This window comes from Ricinus communis, chromosome 4 (assembly GCF_019578655.1).
Source record: "Ricinus communis isolate WT05 ecotype wild-type chromosome 4, ASM1957865v1, whole genome shotgun sequence".
Lineage (NCBI taxonomy): Eukaryota > Viridiplantae > Streptophyta > Magnoliopsida > Malpighiales > Euphorbiaceae > Ricinus > Ricinus communis.
The window spans coordinates 25,762,345-25,779,669 of NC_063259.1; the positions used below are offsets into that span (position 1 = coordinate 25,762,345).

At 34.3% G+C, this 17,325-nt stretch overlaps 3 protein-coding genes and 1 non-coding gene across 4 annotated transcripts; 1 reads left to right on the top strand and 3 right to left on the bottom strand.

Moving 5' to 3' along the window:
* The first annotated feature begins 206 nt into the window (after positions 1-206).
* Positions 207-2,881, top strand: LOC8277381. Its single transcript, XM_002511493.4, has 6 exons — positions 207-390; positions 500-596; positions 1,254-1,614; positions 1,785-2,253; positions 2,338-2,393; positions 2,494-2,881. The coding sequence occupies exons 1-6, from the start codon at positions 345-347 to the stop codon at positions 2,536-2,538; spliced, it is 1,074 nt and encodes a 357-aa protein (XP_002511539.1). The 5' UTR covers positions 207-344; the 3' UTR covers positions 2,539-2,881.
* An 859-nt stretch (positions 2,882-3,740) lies between these two features.
* LOC8277421 (ubiquitin-conjugating enzyme E2 2) lies at positions 3,741-8,026 on the bottom strand. Its single transcript, XM_048372843.1, has 7 exons — positions 7,905-8,026; positions 7,613-7,707; positions 6,674-6,807; positions 6,531-6,556; positions 5,011-5,100; positions 4,829-4,917; positions 3,741-4,165 (listed from the first exon to the last, which is right to left on the bottom strand). Exons 3-7 carry the CDS (start codon positions 6,796-6,798, stop codon positions 4,037-4,039), a joined length of 459 nt encoding a protein of 152 aa, XP_048228800.1. The 5' UTR covers positions 6,799-6,807; positions 7,613-7,707; positions 7,905-8,026; the 3' UTR covers positions 3,741-4,036.
* A 1,475-nt stretch (positions 8,027-9,501) lies between these two features.
* On the bottom strand, positions 9,502-9,574 carry TRNAA-UGC. The gene has a single exon. It is a non-coding gene; the product is annotated as a tRNA-Ala (tRNA).
* A 2,176-nt stretch (positions 9,575-11,750) lies between these two features.
* On the bottom strand, positions 11,751-16,048 carry LOC8277378 (WRKY transcription factor 72B). Its single transcript, XM_015722929.3, has 6 exons — positions 15,476-16,048; positions 15,199-15,285; positions 14,333-14,410; positions 13,395-13,958; positions 12,976-13,089; positions 11,751-12,864 (listed from the first exon to the last, which is right to left on the bottom strand). The coding sequence occupies exons 1-6, from the start codon at positions 15,602-15,604 to the stop codon at positions 11,881-11,883; spliced, it is 1,956 nt and encodes a 651-aa protein (XP_015578415.2). The 5' UTR covers positions 15,605-16,048; the 3' UTR covers positions 11,751-11,880.
* Positions 16,049-17,325: the final 1,277 nt, after the last annotated feature.

Sequence of the window (17,325 nt, forward strand, 5' to 3'; positions counted from 1 at the left end):
ACTTTTCTCATGAAGATCCTATCGCTGCTCGCCACGTGCCATACTTCGCCAAGTGGTACGTCTGGAGAGCGAGTAGAAACGGAGAGTGTGATAAATGTGAGAAGAAAGATTGAAATTTGAGTTGTTAAAATTTCCCGCTTAAATGACAGATGTCAAAAGAAAGAAACAGAACCAGTTTTTAAGTTGGTTGCTTACGAGGTTAAATTGAACCAAATCAACGACAATCTTTTATAAGATCATTTTTCTTCTCTGTGTTTTTGTCTCAAAACCGTCTCTCTCTCTCTCTTTCTCTCTCTCTCTCTGTATTTTGTGAATCTTTTGATTAAAGAGAAGGATTTTTAGTTATGGAAGAGACAATGAAAGAGCCTACGCCTGCTGCTGCTGCTCTTGGTATAGTTACTCTGCTTGTCTCATGTTTTGCTTGTTTCTAACTTGTTTTGCTTTGGGATTTGTCGTTTGCTAATTCTTTAGGTTTTCTTTTTCTTTTTGGAATTTTTAGGGAAATCGAAATTAAGGTATCCTTTGAGATCGGCGACGAAGCTGAAAGAGGAGAAGACACCTATCGCTGAATCGTCAACTTCTTCTGCTTCCAAGAGGTTATTTGTTTTCTTGTTCTACATGTAGTCGCTTCAAATAAAAGATTCAAATTCAATTTATGTGTGTTTATATTTGAGAAGCAAGTTAATCTTGCGGTAAAAGGAATTATATGCTTATATTGTTGGATATAAATCTCGGGAAATTGAATTGAGAAGCAAGTCATTGATCTCATGGTTTAGTTGCATCGTTTAAATCATTTTAGCAAACAGTTATCTTTATTTTAATTTGACGCGATGAAATTTTACTCCATTATATGTGTTTTGCGAATGCAGGGTCTCTAGGGAGAATTTTGTGGCATTTTTTGCGAATTATAGATTATAAATAATTAATTTAGAGACTCTCTTTTTTCTATCTATCAAAATCCCATTTGGATCTTGTTTAAATTCTGATAAACAATTCATTGCTGTCTATATGCATTTTCCAATCATCCTGTCAGTTAATTCTTCTGGATGCCTTGATTGCCATGGCCAACAATTGGGAGAGTCCTATGCATAGTTCTGTTCTAAGTTCATCTTTGCATTTATATTAAATGCATCTCTAACTTTAACATTTCTTTAGTATTAGTTTTAAATTTCCTTTATTTTTGGTACAATCTATCTACCAAAGCTGAATTCTGAATTTCTTTTCTTTTTTCTTTTCAATAAAAAAAACTTCAGGGCAAGGTCTGTGCCTAGTGTAAGTAGAAGCATGGGTGTTCTTGATCTTCCTGGCAAGGAAAAATCATCTGCTAAGCCACCCAGAAGGTTGTCTGTTCCTATCAAGTCTGGGGTTGCTGCAACTGCAAAACCACTTGGGACAATCACCCCTATATCTGAGGCTAGAGCAAAGAGGTCTACTAATGGTCAAGGGAAAAGTGAGACACCTCTTTCTGATGTTTCTAGAACTTCCAGCCGAAAGAAGTTCAACGCCCTGGCTTCATCTTCTTATTGGTTATCACAAATTAAGCTTTCTGAATCTGCTGCCAAGCACACGATCTCGCTTGGGTTTTTCAAGCTTGCTTTAGAAGCTGGATGTGAGGTATGCTGATTCCTGTCATTTATATTCTTGTGGTTTTCTTTGCATTTCTCCTGATAGACAACTATTTGGTCTAGCCATCATAATATCTATGTATTCTGTTCTACGATTGGATGTGTTGATATTTGATGTTGTTTGTGTGCTGATTTGCTGTCAAAATGTAATCAAATCAGCCTCTTCAACGTATGCGGGATGAGCTTAAATCATATGTTCGTCGTCATGAACTCGGTGAAGTTTTAGAATCAGTGAAAGAATTATCTGAGAGCTATAATATTGCGGACAATCAAGAGCAGGTGCAGGTTTCTGAAACCTGTTCCCAAATTCCTGAAGAGGGAACTCGATCATCTGATGATGAAGTTCACAGCTCCTCTTCTACAATGGGAACTAGGAAGCTGCGGCCTAGGTCTCTAAATGCTGATGCACCACAAGTCACTGACTCGTCCAAGAAAGAGGTTCTTCAGAAGAATGCTACCGCAAGTAGGATAAGGGCAACTCAAAGCAAGAATATTGCTAAATCAAGATCTGTTTCAGACAGTGCTGGTCGTAAGCCACAGAAGAAACCCCAAAGGCCAAATAAGCAAGAAGGTAGTAAGGAGAAGGACAGGATGAAGAAGCAGGGACAAAAACCTGCCACTGAAGAAGGTAACATAGAGATTACGTGTTTCTAAGATGAATGCTATCCTTTATCCTTGATTCTAAATATTGATGAATTATTTACACTAACAGGTCCAGTGAGCCCTCCAGTAGCTGCCCTCACACCTGAAGAGGATAAAGAAAATATGGTATAAACATCTTCTGAACAAGTTAAGATCAATTTAGAAAAATGTGTACATTACAACTGGTCATCTACTAATAGAATTTGTCCTTTTTTTCCTGTTGAAGGATGCGCCGCCGATGGAAGAGATCAATGTGACAGAAGTCAGCTAGGCAATTGTGCAGCAAAAAGCTGCATCATATCATTCTCATACTTTTTGTTGGGCTTGGCTTCAGTGTTTTTTAAGTGGGGGCTTTTCCTTTGTATAGCATAGAGTTCGATCTGGTGTGAAAGCGAGACCTTTTCATTTGTTTTCAAGAAGTACGTGTTAAAAGTGCATCGCATGGATGTTAAGTATTATAGATTTGTTGGTCTCACACATTGTATTTGATGAATTCATTACAGATGGGCTTGTTATTGTTATCAATAACTCCATTATAAGTCCTTCGTTTAACATGAAAAGCTTCATATATTCCTTGAATTGGACGAAATATTATAATCAGGAAATTGGTTTTAGGGCCCGAGTTGTTTTTATCTTCTCTTACAAGAAGTTTCAAAACTGAATCTTGTGGGATTGGTTGCATATTCCAGCTTGAAGACGACATCAGTTGCTTCACCATTGTGTAGAATAGAAATATGGAAATCATTTTATGGTTTTTCTACTCACTAGAGAATTAATTCTTCTTAAAAACGAAAACCTGCGAGTTCTTCAGTAATTTGCCTATTGAACTAGAAAAATATGACCCACAGCCCATTTGAAATTGAAGTAGACAGAAGCTTTTTATTTAAAAGATTACTTTAGAAACAGTTAAATGATACCTTTTTCTTTTTTTCCCAAAATGAAGTTTACAAAGCAGTTTATTAAAATAGAATAATTGCAAACATACTCTTTTTACCACTAAATACGATACCAAACACGCCCTGAACCCTCTTTTTTTATGCGTATGCGCTTTTTGTCAGGAGATAGGAATAGGAATGATGTCACTAAAGGGCTACAGGGAACAACTTAAGCCCTTCACTCAGGCCTGAACAACAGCAGCTATTAAGATGAACAAAAAAAACCCTACTCAAAAAGAGAAAGAACAATAACAATACTCTAAAAGAGTGAAGACTTTTTCTTAAATCTCCACCACCACCATGGAATGTGAACAGGAGGGCTTCTCCTCTGATTGCGTCTACCTCTAGAGAAGCCCTAAATAGCATGCAAAAAGGGGAAAGCAGAACAATCTAATCACCTAGCAAGATTTGCACAAAAGACTAATCTTCTCCTACAATGTCAACCGAGTAACATAAGCAACAAATTAAGCAATTTATGCCACAAACATCAATCTACTGTTATACAGAGAAACTTAACTTGGTTTTCTACCAGTTGCAATTAAACCAGTCAACAACTACTTTTTATATTGAAGCACGAATTCATAACAATTCAACGGTAATTGACTGATACACAATTTTTCTATTTTACAAGAAGCCTAAAGACAAGCAACAAGGAAACTCACATTAAAGCAGAGACAAAGTAACCCTAACATTCATAATTGGGAGGGAAGCCAAGGGTACAGAATAAAAGTAGATAATGTCACAGGATGATTCTTAATGGCCATGCTACTACTTATTACATGCTCTCCAAAGCTTCACATAAACTTGAACTTTGCTGCTGTCAGAGCACAACGACTAGTCTGCTGTCCAGCTCTGCTCCACAATTTCCCTAACTCTGCGGTTGTACTCCCGCTTGTTTTCACTAAACATCCGAGCAGCTTCTGCATTTGCAGGAGAATTGGGGTTGGGGTCACAGAGCAACGACTGCAATAAGCAATACAGCATTAGCAATCATGCAAAGCATGAGCAGTAAAAATCATAACAGAATACTATAATATTGTTGGTGGCCAATACCATAATGTTTCCCCTATAACCTGGGATGTCTTTTGTACATAAAGTCCCATTACATTTGTGCAAATTCGATTGCAGTCAAGGTTACAAGTGATTAATTATGGCAGAATAATATATAGGAGTCATGAAGCTAATTGATCCTCGAGCTTCTTCCATGTAATCAAATATCTAACCTCGCATATGCACTTCAGAGCAATTGGAATCCAATGTAGTAATCAGGTTTGCCATGTTATAACAGTCGAACAAACAGAATTATTCATCACCTCTTAGTAATACTATTGTCAAGGCTCAAGCATCTTATGAAGATGATGAAGCTAAAAGAACAGAATGACAGTTACAGATCCATTTTCTGATGTAATATGAGTAGGAACTGGCTATGCCTCAAAATTCCAAGGCAATACACCACATAATAATCCAGTGGCACTACATGTCACTATAAACAAGCAAAGACACCTTGAATTGTACAGGGAACTACCAAACCAAACTCTCTCTCTCTCTCTCTCTCTCTCTCTCTCTATACAAGTGCATGTGCATCTGTGTACGATATTCAGTTGTGAAATGAGCATTTGTAGTTACCTGTATGGACGTGAGTATAGCTGCCACATCATAAATGGGACTCCATTGATTTTGTAAAATATCCAAACAGATGCTACCATCTGCATAAACTAATTAATGGAAGGAAAGAGCTCAGTTGGATATACTACCAAAATTAATTGAAATTTAAAAGCAAAACATGACAGTCCCTATTCCAAACTTACTATTTGGATGGAACATCCGGGAAACAAATCGCACTGTTGGAGGTTTGTTTGGATAGTCCTCAGTAAACTGTAGAGTCAACTTGAACGTACCTGAAAAACTCAAAAGGATTTTCATCTTTAATTACATTGTAACTTTAGTACAGGATATTTACAATTAAAGATTGGAATGAATCCTATGAACTCAAGCACGTGCATGTAATTACTTTAAATTAAAAGGATAAGTTGTCTTTCTCCACATAGCTCAAATAACAATCCTTTTAATTTCAAACTGTTCTGGGAACACAAGTATACAACTCAAGGATAAGTGCCTTTAAGAAGACAAATTGTTAAAGGCACACCATAAAACATGCTGCACATATCAAGCAATAGATCACTCAAACTGGACATATCAAATGAATTTGAGCTACGCTTTTTATTTCTGCCATATAATAATAAACTTGTGGATTCGTTAAAAGTTCTAAGAGATAAAATAGCTTCTCTTTAATCTATGAAGTCAAATTAGTAAAACATAACAACCAAGAAATTCATACAAAAGAATGCATGTGTAATAACAAAAACACACATGAAAAACACTAATACGCTATCTAATGCTTGAGTTTAATTAGGTTATCACAAAGCTTGGAATTGGCTGTAAGAGATGACACATAATTTTTTGTTCAAACTAGATTCTTCATTACATGATGAAGTTTAAGTGCACGTGCACTCAATTAGAAATTGTCTCACAACCGAATTACTCTAAGGGAAAACTAGTAATTTCAGTCTAGCCTTAGTTATCCATCTCCAGTTGGCCTCAGAAATACCTATTTGCCCCCTGGAGGTGAACACTTCTCTTCCACTCACTTCTCTTGCTTATCCCAAGCTGGCATTAAATAACTCTACCTGCTTCTTTGGACAACCAACCCCAGTCCCTTCTTCTCCCCCTCCAATAAAACAATGCACTCCAATGTTCTGTGCACTTGTATGATTTTCTTAAGGGGGAAATTTGAAAAGAATAGCCAGGCAATTGAACTATCATTAAGAAAACAAATGCATGTAAAGCACATGCTTAATGTAACTAAAAAATTAACTGATTTCTAGTGATAATTTTCCAGCTACACCAAAGAAAATAATACAAGAAGCATCAGATTCCTTCATACATTATCCACTTGATTGAAGGAAGAAAAGGATGACTATAGTTGCCTACAGTTTTCAGGCTTCTAAATATCCCCAAAAGTAAATTCCATTACATGTTGCGACGGTGTTTCATGCGACATTGCTAAACCAATATAATAGCACAAGAAAAGGGCAGTCAATCTCTAAAATCCCAAGCTGTCCCACCAACCAAAATCGAGTAGACATGTGTAACAATTAAAGCAGCATAGAGACATTGCAAATCTCACATAAAACAGTAAAATGTATATATATATTGAGCATTAGGGTATGGAGTACGAAAATTAAGCACAAGATGCTGCTTGATAACATGACTGCACTCCTTTTGCATATCCTTCTTCAAGTACAAGCTTTAAAGCAAGATTACTCACCTCCATCCCAAGGGGTATCATCAGGTCTGCAGTCCAAACAAAAGAAGAAAAAAAATGATCTCATCAGTGCTTTAGCTGGCTGTAGCTAGATAGAATTACAGAGGTTAAGAAAACAAAGTAAACATGTAGGCAGATTGACTTACCCAAAAATCACAGCATTCCAAAGCATTATGTTGTTGTCTTGGGGTGCTCCACTGATCCCTGCAGGTGGATCTTGCTGCAACCTCTTAAAATCTCTCATCAATCTCTTTCTTGCAGGGGTCGACATCGCCGCAATCTACACAAATCCCAATCACTTGAACATATAAAATCATATTTATAGAATATATGGACTAACAAAAGAATAAAACCAATTAATTGAATAGAAACTTTTGAAATCAACTAAACAAAATAAAAGCAAATCAATAGAATATCTCAAGGCACATCTCTACTCTACACACCCCCACAAATATCACCTGCACATAGCTTATAGGGGGGGAGCATTCTCAATATAATGACAAAAGCGATAAAATTATTCATCTGCTGGGATTGAATTACACTTCCTGAATTTCAGATCAATTCAGTAACAATTATTGAAGCAAACAATCACAAAAGCAATAAAAAATTTCATCTACCATGGAATGAGTTGCGCTTTCTGAATTTCAGATTATTTCAGTAACAATTATTGAAGCAAAGAAACTGCCTTTACAAAACTATTTTACATGCAAATCGACCTTGAAAATCAGACTTTCCCAAAAATCAAGTTTCGACAGAACCGACTAAACAGAAATTACTTTAGTTATCATATGCACAAACTTTACAAATCAAGCTAGCACAAAAGACCTTCAAATCCAAATATATTAGAATTCCAATTCGATCAGAGGTCTGTCTTCTTTAATTTAAACGATTAAGAATTAAAAAGTCTCTCTTTTGATCATAGTAATCTAAAGTCTGAACGTGGATGTTATAAGCAACCAAACGACCAACAAAAAGCTATTACGTTAGAGAAAGCAAATAATCCAGATCTTTCTAACTGCCAGGCAGATCTAATATAGACACAAAAGAAAGCAAATAATAGAAGACAAATTGAGAAAATCACATACCTCTGAAGTAGATGCGACGAGAGAGAGAAAGAGAGAGAGCTAGGGTTTTGGAATTGAGGGGTTTGACGATTATTGTTGATTATAATATTTTTTTTCTAAAAAAAAAAAAAAGAGAAAAGAAATACAAGAATCTTTAGAAAAGAAAAGTGATCAAAATGTAAAGAGTATGAGTGGAGAGGAACAAAAGAAAAGGGAATGAATCTTATAATTCTAGATAGAGAAACAATAAAGAAGAAGAGAAAGAGCGAGCGAGCGAGCGAGCGAGAGAGAGAGGAAGAGAGAGCGTCCCCACCTTCTGTGTCTCTGTTTCTTTGTGCGCTATTATTATTAGGCAGGATGCATTTTTTAAGCACTTAAATCTTTTAGTTTTTTAAATTTGTTATTTTTATCTCATTATTAATTAAAAATTTAATAATTTTAATAAGGATATAAGAGTTTAATATAATAAATACAAAATATGTATAAAACTTTTTATCGAAGAATTATATTAAAATTGAAATCGAAGAATTCATGTATTAAATATGTCTCTTAATTCATATAAATCCAATGGACTTAGTAGGCATGACTAAAAGTTAAAATTGGTTTACAACTAGCTCTGAATCGTCGGCACAGTGTTTATTAGATTGAACATTGGACCTGTGCACATTTAAAAGTTTGATTTCTAATTGTAAGTCAAATTATAATTTAAATTTATTACAGTTCAATTTTGATTCGTTTAGAAAAATTATAAAATTATAAAATTTCTAAAAATAATTTTATGATATTTTTTATATAATAATTATATATTTTATGAGAACTAAGAATTATAATATAATTTATTTATTCTTTGAAGGGCTAACTAAATTTAATTTAAATTAAATATTTATATCAAGAAACATATTCTTATATATTTATTATTATTATATAAGTCAATATGTAATTAAAATTAATATTTTTATTTAATTTTTATAATATTCAACCGCTTTCGATTAATAATTCTAGTTCATATCTTAATTGGTCATTATTATTTATGAATCAAATGCTCAGCTAAGAATAGTCAAACATTTGATCGATCATCACATCATTAGCTGATATAATATAATAGAACTTGAAAAACATTTTAGAGACCGAGTTGTATATACATGCACACACATATTTTGTTTTATCAGAAGAAACATTTTCTTTTGATAAGGTTGTGTAAACGCAGTAAATACAAATGTTGCTCAAATCATCATCACATCATTAGCTGATATTGCTCCACCAAAATCCTACAGAAACAACTAAAGCATGATTTGCAATGTTTATAGCATTCGCAAATTTTAGTGTGTCAGGTGAATCTCTAGTCTGTGCGCCTCTAAGATTGAGCAAATATCAAGCTTTTCTTAAGTCTCTTCTAATTTTTCTACACAGAAACAAAGTAATATTGGAAAAATACCCACAGTGTTTGTGTTAAAGAAAACTAAAAACTATATATGCCTGTAGCTAAGATATAGAGACCTGCTTGATGATTGGACATTATACCTAGAATTTTTGTCTGGTAATGCATGATTAATTGTAACTGGCCAAAATAGATTTGCACAGTTGCTGCAATGGTCCTACTATGGATTGCTTAGTCGTTTAGTTTTGAACCCAAGAATGTGTAATCTTATACATGTGAGGTAGCTACCAAAAATATATACGAAGGGGATCTTTGGATTTTGTATACATAGACTTATATTCCTTCTTATCCATTTATTTCAGTTTTTTTCTTTTGTCTTTCTCAATGCAGGATAAACCAAATACTCAGGAGAAAGAAAAAAAGGTGATACCCATTTTTCCATCATCCGGCTAGACTCTGAGATGGGTATGTGTTTTGTACTAGTAGTGAGTTGATGACTTGAAGAAGGAAAAAGGGCAAAAGTTTAGTATGGTGGAGATGCACGGGATCGAACCCTGTACCTCTCGCATGCAAAGCGAGCGCTCTACCATTTGAGCTACATCCCCTCATATTCTGAGCTCAAAGATTTAATAGAGGATCGGACAATTGCCCTCTTGAGTAATGGGAAGCGAGCTAGTTCCCGAAAATGCCCGTTCGTTTGTCGTTGGGGCCAATAATCTTACTTGCTGAGAAAGCGAGGCTTCTGGCTCCCCCTTTGAATTTCCAATTCCTGCTTTTCGTTCTACTTAGGTAGAGCAATCCGAAAGGGGGAGTGAAGGAGGAAGGAAGAACGGAAAGGGGGTCCGGAAAGCCCTCACTGTATTGATGTTTGGACGTCTATCTATCTTACCATGCTCTCCTACTCCTATAAAGGCCGGCGAAAAGAATGCTCTGCTCATCTTTCTTACGGCTCGTTACCGCAGCAGTTAGCATGCATTAGATTAGCGTGTTGCGCGTTGTCTTGATAGTGCTCAATTTAAAATGTGGATAGTTATTTTTTAGACAACATTGTCATGATTATATAGACATGATGTATATGTTCAAATTCAAACATAAAAGGATCTTAATAGAAAAAAGTCATTGTTAGAATTCAGACATGTATGCTTAATTTGAGTTAGATGAATCTACAGACACATATCTAATGTCCTATCTTTTTTCACAATTCCATGTTTTTGATATAATTTGTATGATTAACCACAACATTTTAGCAAGAAAATTAAGGAACAAAATGTGGTTGTATTTCTTTTTTTTGTTTGCAATTCAAGGTCAGGTGGTGTATGTGCAAATGCAATGCATCATACATGTAGAAAAGAAATATGCGCACTTGCCTACCTTAAATGAACTTTTTATGATTCCATATATTACTAAAATTCCTAATTATATTAAATAATTGATATATATTCCATTATTTAAAGTTAATAAATATAATTATCTATTACTTTAGTGTATAAATGCCGACAATAATTTTTTCAAAATAAATTATGATTTCAATTCTTTCCTTTCATATTATTTTATTGACTAACAAATCTTAGCAAAACAAAAGAAGTGATCAATGAACAGGTAAAGTTTAATTTGGAGATGATAATTTTACGATAAGCCAATAATTTATTCCAGGGAAAAACCAACTTATTCAAAAAAATAAGTCGATGTAGAAACCATACCTAAAGAACTAAGCAAGTAAGGACAAACACCATTTGACAAAAGTGTGACCAAGAAAATCCTCAATGAAGAAAAAGATGATCAGCTGAAGTTTCTCCATAACGTTTGCAGAAAGGACAAAGATTGTCATCAACAGCACAAATACGAAGTCTGAAGAAAAAATCATGACTGGGCAAAACATTAATCAGGACGAACCACGAAGAAGAGCTCTCTATTCTAGCAGGCGCAAGATTGTTCCAAATTCCATCAAAATATGACTATACCCTTCTGTGAAGTGACCCGAATAAGTACCTGAAGAGGAAAGTTTCCGAAACACGGTAGCAACCGGACAAGCAGAAAACAAAATGGACCAAAAAGGCTGATTATATTCTCTCAATTCGGCGACCTCAAGAATTCTACTCCAAGTAAGGTCCCGTCTCCAACTAGTATATACCATTTTTTATCACCGGAGTTTCCACTTAATTTATAACTAAATAGTTACTAAATTTTAATATTAATGAAATTTCTGAATAAATATGAAAATAAATTATATGAATAGTCATCAAATTTTTCGTTTTATAATAAAAAGTACTAAAATTTTAGTGTTCAAAGATACATGAGTGTTACTTTTTTGTAACAAGAAAAAGGCCTAATATCTTTTTGTTACAAATTGCAAAACTTGATGATTAATAATGCAATTTGCTCTCTAAATGTGCCGAAAAAATTCATCGGTATTATTAAAATTTAAATTTAGCAATCATTTAGTTATGATCAAATATTTGGTACCTTTTTATTACAAAGTACAAAATTTAGTGATTACAAATGCAATTTACCTAATATATACCACATAGAAACTAATAAACCAAAACTAGTAAGATCTATATGGTTGCTACCCAGTATTCCTCGTTTGCTGAGGAATTTGGTTGTAAGTACAAAATAAGATTTTCTTTCTTGTATATATACAAAGAAAAAGAAAAGAACTCTTATAATTAACTAGCAACCTTCTTTGAGCTTTATGCATGGCGTAGTCTATGAACAAGTAAACAAGGGGTAGAAATATATATATATACACTTGTATCCTGTAAGGATCCCAAACATTAAAAATAAAAAAGAAAAGTCCTTTAATCCATTTTCCTTTGTTTGTTGTCACCATCCATGCCAAAAAAAATTTGTCACATATTAATTATTACAGGCTATTGACGAAAAAAAAAATCGACATTCAAACAAGTATTGATTAACTGGCGTGGTCTCTGCTGTCATTAGGACTCTTAGGAGAAGAAAATGGCAGCGAATTAGGCGGCAGTAACATCAAATTTCCTGGCTGAGAGTTTGTTGAAGTAGTTTTGTTCAGGTAGCTTGTTGCACATGCATTGCCTTTAGGAGTAGTAATTGTTGATGAGCAACTGCTAGCCACTGAAAAATTTTCACCCCACTTCAAATTTTGTGCCATGTTATCCCCACTACCAAGATTTAAACTACCACCACCACTGCCAACGCCACTGCTGCCGCTATTTCCAGTGCCAATGATAGATGTGAGAGCAGCTGCTAAAGCAGATTGGAAACTTGGGTCTGCTGTTATTGCCTTGGTTGCAGCAGCTATAGTATCTGGTAATGCCTGTTGATGAGTGGTGGTAGTAGCTGGAGTTTTCTTTTGCATGTAGGATTGAAAAATGTTGTTTTCCATGATTGATCTACCTAGGTTTAAACTTCCAATAAGTGGGTTCTTGTTGTAGGGTTGAGAAGTATTATTTCCATAGCTAAAGAACCCATTGCTCCAAGGCATTCCACTAGACTCAGAAGAACCGAAGTTTAGAGTATTAGGAGGAGCAAATTTTGGAACTGGAGGGTACGTTGAAGAAAATGGTCTATTAATGAAAGTTGATGATGAGGGTGGGTTTGAAGAATTAGTTAGATCAAGAGTGATTGTAGGGTGTGAAGGTGAAGTTGAAAGGGAAGAGTTGTGCAAGTTGAATTGCTTAGAATCATAGGAGTTATTGGATAGGAAAAATTTTAGCCCATGCAGATCAGCAGGGATGCTTGTGGTGGGTGATGAGTGGTTGGGGCCTGTTCGAGAGCTCGAAGATGAACCGGACAATAGCATAGAAGCAGCTGCAGAAGTGGTGGAAGCCATTGCTGTTGCTGAAAGAGGAAGTTGGTGGTTGTGTGTTCCTTCATACGTGGTTATTAAAATGGTCATATCGTCTGCACACCTCTGAACCTAAAGTTACATGATTGAACGACAAATAATTAGTAAGAAAGTCAATAAAAAGAAGTACTGGAAATGGCATTAGCTAAGTTTGAACGAGCTTGATGGGTTCTAAATATATACCTGTTTCCTTACTGGGCAAGATGGTGCAACAGTGCAGCGATAATATGCTCTAGGGCATGGATTTCCCTTTGCAATTTTCTGTCCATATTTCCTCCATTGGCATCCATCATTCATCTGTACATTGAGAGACTCATATTTAGTGCGTCCTCCGTAAATGAGTCTTCTACATATTATTTGGAAACACTAAATCATCACTATGGCAAATGAAATGATAATGTCAGCTTCATTGTGGCTGACTATATTATTTTATATTTTGTCTCTGCTGTACTTTTAGTATATTTATGTGATTGCAAGATTCAATTGAAAATTCCTATAAAAAAAATATTATATTGAATCTTTTGTTAATAATTGTTATTTTCAAAAAGGAACCAAATGTGACTTATAATCAAATTGAGCCATTTGGATTGATTAATACTAACCGTTGGAGTATCACATCTAGCTCTCACACAAACCCTAGCTTTCTTGAGAGGGTTCTGTTGCAGAGCTTCATCTTCTCCACCTGGCATAGTATTCTTTAGAACCTTAGGCGGCCAGGTCTCTCCATCTTCTTCCTTGGGTTGTTCTTCAAAGCTATCCACGGGACTAGGACGCAAAGACTGTTCATTCCCATTAATTACTTCCGAAACTTCAAATTTGCAGTCTAGTCCAAGAAAAAGACCTTCATTATTAGCTATCTCATTATCATCTTTCCCTTGGCTAGAAGTCTTGCTCTTTCCATCCTTTATAGAATAGTCACTTGAAAATCTCCCTAAGCTAAGGGAAACAAGCTCAGGTTCTTCAACTGTTTGATGATGATCAAGATTATGATCATGATTATCGACTGTAGATGTAGATTTCTTTGTTTCTTCTTGTTGAATAATTTCATAGAATTGCTTTTGAAGAGCTTGGTAATCTTTCATCATTTGACCCAAGTACAATTTCAGTCTTTGATTTTCTTTTCTCACCTCTTCCATTTCAGCTCTTGCTGATTCAAGCCAATTGTCCTGCAAATGCATATCAGATAACTAATTAACTAGTGCAACTACATAGATATATATACATATATATCTTAATTATATCTTGAGAAAACAATAAAGAAATCAAGTGGTCAAATTAATGAACTTTAGTCAATTAGCTGGGGCTCATATATATAAGGATGAATAGACAATAACTTTTGCAGCTATAAAAGAAAATGAAAAAAAAAAAACCTTCATTCCATTATGTTATATATAGAGCAGATATTTATTTCAGTTAAATGCTAGAAAATAGATCATGTCATGATGTTCAAGGAAAACCAAGAAAAAGAGTGGCCGAAGTTACAAGACATCTGGTTCAAGCTAGGTGTAAAATGAAGAGATTCAAAAGGAAAGCTTCTAACCTGTTGCTTTGGGCTGGAAGAAGATGCTTTTGAATAAAAATCCATGGTGGGTCTTTCCTTGTTCGTCGCTATACCTACCTGTTTAAGCATCAAATATTGATTAAGGAAAAGAAGAAGAGAGAAAATTCAGTAAAGAACTATGTGATGCAGGTCTTAAGTAACTAGGGTTCGTCAACTCCTTTTCTTGTATAAACTGGTAAAATGGAAAATGGGAACTTTCAAGAAATGTTGCAAACAAACAAAGAATTTTAACAAATAATAATAACACTAAACTTCAATCGAATTCTGTCTTAAAGTCGTCTATACATAATAGACACATTTTCACATAACATTAGCACATGATCAAAGAAAAACCCTACTAATCAAAGGTCTAGATACCCAAAAAGAAAAGAAGAACAAAAAAACTTAGACCAGCTAAGTCAATTAGTATGACTTTTGGACCTGAACAATCATGATTTTTACAGTGCGAGTCTCTTGGCAATTTTCACTGTTAAATTCGGCGGTGGTCCTACTTCAACCAGTCATTTTCATGTCTAAATGAAGACAAATCTATATAGAGATGGTGATGAGCATGTCTGATTAGAATTATATTGCAGTGGGGTAGATATTCACTAATAACGCTTGAGAATTCATTGGAAGACATATACATACATTAGCTTTCTACATCTATTCAAGTCAAGATGAAAATTAAACAATCATGTAATTCCAAAGATAAGAAACGGTTGTGTAAAAGGACTCATTCGGTGGTTTCAAATCCAATCAGTATTACAGACATCTTTTGAAAAATTAATGCCTTTAAGAGCTTAAAAAGAAAATAATAACGAAGAATATAGGACTATACATGTGTATGCATATATATCTATTACCTGCTTATTCCAGCTTAAATCTTTATTAGGTTCTGATAAAGATGACTTGATGTCATCAGTCTCATGGTATGGTCTTTTGTTTCCAACCTGAAATACAATACAAAGATGTATATACAGAATTAAGGATTAGGGAACATGAATATTAATTATAAATAAATGAATCCAACATGTGGATAATATTCCTTTACGTTCAACAAAAGAAACTTTAGCTAGCAAACTATACATGAAGATCCATAAAACAAGATCTAAGAAGAAGAAGAAGAAGAAGAAGTTTCACCTTAGCAACAATATCTTCTCTGCAAGAACCTTGATCATCACCCCCACCACTACTAGAATCAGGAGGTGGTATCTCTTCCTTGGGCAAACCTCCATGTCCAGATCTTCTCATTAAGGCATGATCCTCCATGACCCTTTCGTCTCTTGCTTGATATTCTCTTTTTACTATTCCTTTTCATATAACCATCTCAATAACACCCTCACCTTCTAATATATATACTGGAGCATGCAGTATTTGACTCGTATCTTTAGAGAAATTCAAACTTACAGGCATAGAAAGATGAAGAAAATAAAATGTCAACACCCTCAATCCAATTTGCACTAAAGAAAACAGTAGTACGTACTACAGCTGATTAATATATATACGCATTACCTTTCAATATTTCTCGAAAAAAAAAAAAACCAGAAGAATTCAACTTCAACCAATGTAAATTAAGACGAAAAGAATATTAAAATAAGAATATAGAGAGAGGGGTTTAAGCCGCAATGACCGGACCCACCTAATACTAGTAGTAGAGAAGAAGTTTCATAATATAATATAGATTACAGAGGTCGCAAAGAGATTGGTCGATGGTCAAAGTTTTGGACATGTTTTTGGTGTTACCTTATGTGACCGGAGTTTCTTCGTTGGCAAAGGTTAAGGCTTATAGGGTTTTCTGTGAGGATTTGAGGTCAAACATATTGCCTAAAAGGAATGGTTGTGATTGGTCCATGCATTTGACATTCTTTTCCATATTATAGCTACTTGGCTTGGATTTTAGTGTTATGAGTGTGAATCTAGCTTACGTATTCTGGGTGCCATAATTTATGCCTACTGTCCCAAAATTTAGTCTGTCTCCCTTTTAATTATTAATTTAGTAAAGCATTGTGAATATACCCTTTACTAGTTGATATAAGCATTGTTATATGCAATAATTTTATATCTTTTATTTTAAAATTGTAATTTGTATGAAAATATTATCAAAAGTATGTAGAGTAAAAATTATAAAAACTAATTGCTAAAATTTGAGGATTTTATTGTTAAATGGAGTCAACATGAGGTGTGGAAATATTTCAAAAACTATTGATGAGAGGTCCAATTATTCATTATTATTATTATATTGAAGTTAACACTAAAGTAGACAATGACGAACAAACGGTGATTATAATCAAATTATTCTAATTAGCAGTTGTAGAAAATTATTTTCTCGGTTGGATTATTCATCTATTGTCTTAAGTAACATTCTAGACTGAGACTTATGTTAACTAAAAAATGCTCAGGGTTTGAAAAAAAAGAAAAATAAAATTGGAAGAAATGTTCACTATTTTGTTTGCACGTAAATTTTGATTACGGATGAAAATGAAAATACGTGGAAAATATATGTCCTGAATTGTTTGAATGATTAAATTGGAATTGGTAGTAATTTAAAAACACGGGTTCGTGAATTACTGGTATTTTGTCTGAAAATTTCAGGGCAACAGAAGAAGAAGAGCTCCCCCACCCAGAAACAACACATCCTCATTTTCGTCAAATTCTTATGCTACAGCTCTCTTGTTGGATCCACGGTTTTGAAGAGGGGTACAAAATACAGAAGCACAAAAGTTCTTGGGGGCTTCTTGGCTATAATTAATGTTTTATGTTTTAGTGTTAATTGCATACTTAAAATTCCTACAATTTGTATGTGACCATTGTTTCCTAAAAACAACACTAGAAATATATAATGGTTTGATTAAATTATGCAAAAAAATAATAATAATACTCTCATGCGTGGTATTATATACACAAACTATAGATTAGGCAAATTTATAATACAAAATAAGTAACAATAAAAAAATTAAATTTCTCAATGTGAAATTTTATGCTCATTGTTT

Bases quoted from the DNA above. Each gene is read 5' to 3' on its own strand.
- LOC8277421 (XM_048372843.1), bottom strand. From the start codon at position 6,798: ATGTCGACCCCTGCAAGAAAGAGATTGATGAGAGATTTTAAGAGGTTG. The intron at 6,557-6,673 runs GTAAGTCAATCT...TTTGGACTGCAG, and splicing joins TGGAATGCTGTGATTTTTGG to ACCTGATGATACCCCTTGGG. The intron at 4,918-5,010 runs GTAAGTTTGGAA...TCCATTAATTAG, and splicing joins CCGGATGTTCCATCCAAATA to TTTATGCAGATGGTAGCATC.
- LOC8277381 (XM_002511493.4), top strand. From the start codon at position 345: ATGGAAGAGACAATGAAAGAGCCTACGCCTGCTGCTGCTGCTCTTG. The intron at 597-1,253 runs GTTATTTGTTTT...AAAAAACTTCAG, and splicing joins ACTTCTTCTGCTTCCAAGAG to GGCAAGGTCTGTGCCTAGTG. The intron at 2,254-2,337 runs GTAACATAGAGA...TTACACTAACAG, and splicing joins AAAACCTGCCACTGAAGAAG to GTCCAGTGAGCCCTCCAGTA.
- LOC8277378 (XM_015722929.3), bottom strand. From the start codon at position 15,604: ATGGAGGATCATGCCTTAATGAGAAGATCTGGACATGGAGGTTTGCCC. The intron at 13,090-13,394 runs GTTAGTATTAAT...CTCAATGTACAG, and splicing joins CTAGATGTGATACTCCAACG to ATGAATGATGGATGCCAATG. The intron at 12,865-12,975 runs GTATATATTTAG...ATGTAACTTTAG, and splicing joins CTTGCCCAGTAAGGAAACAG to GTTCAGAGGTGTGCAGACGA.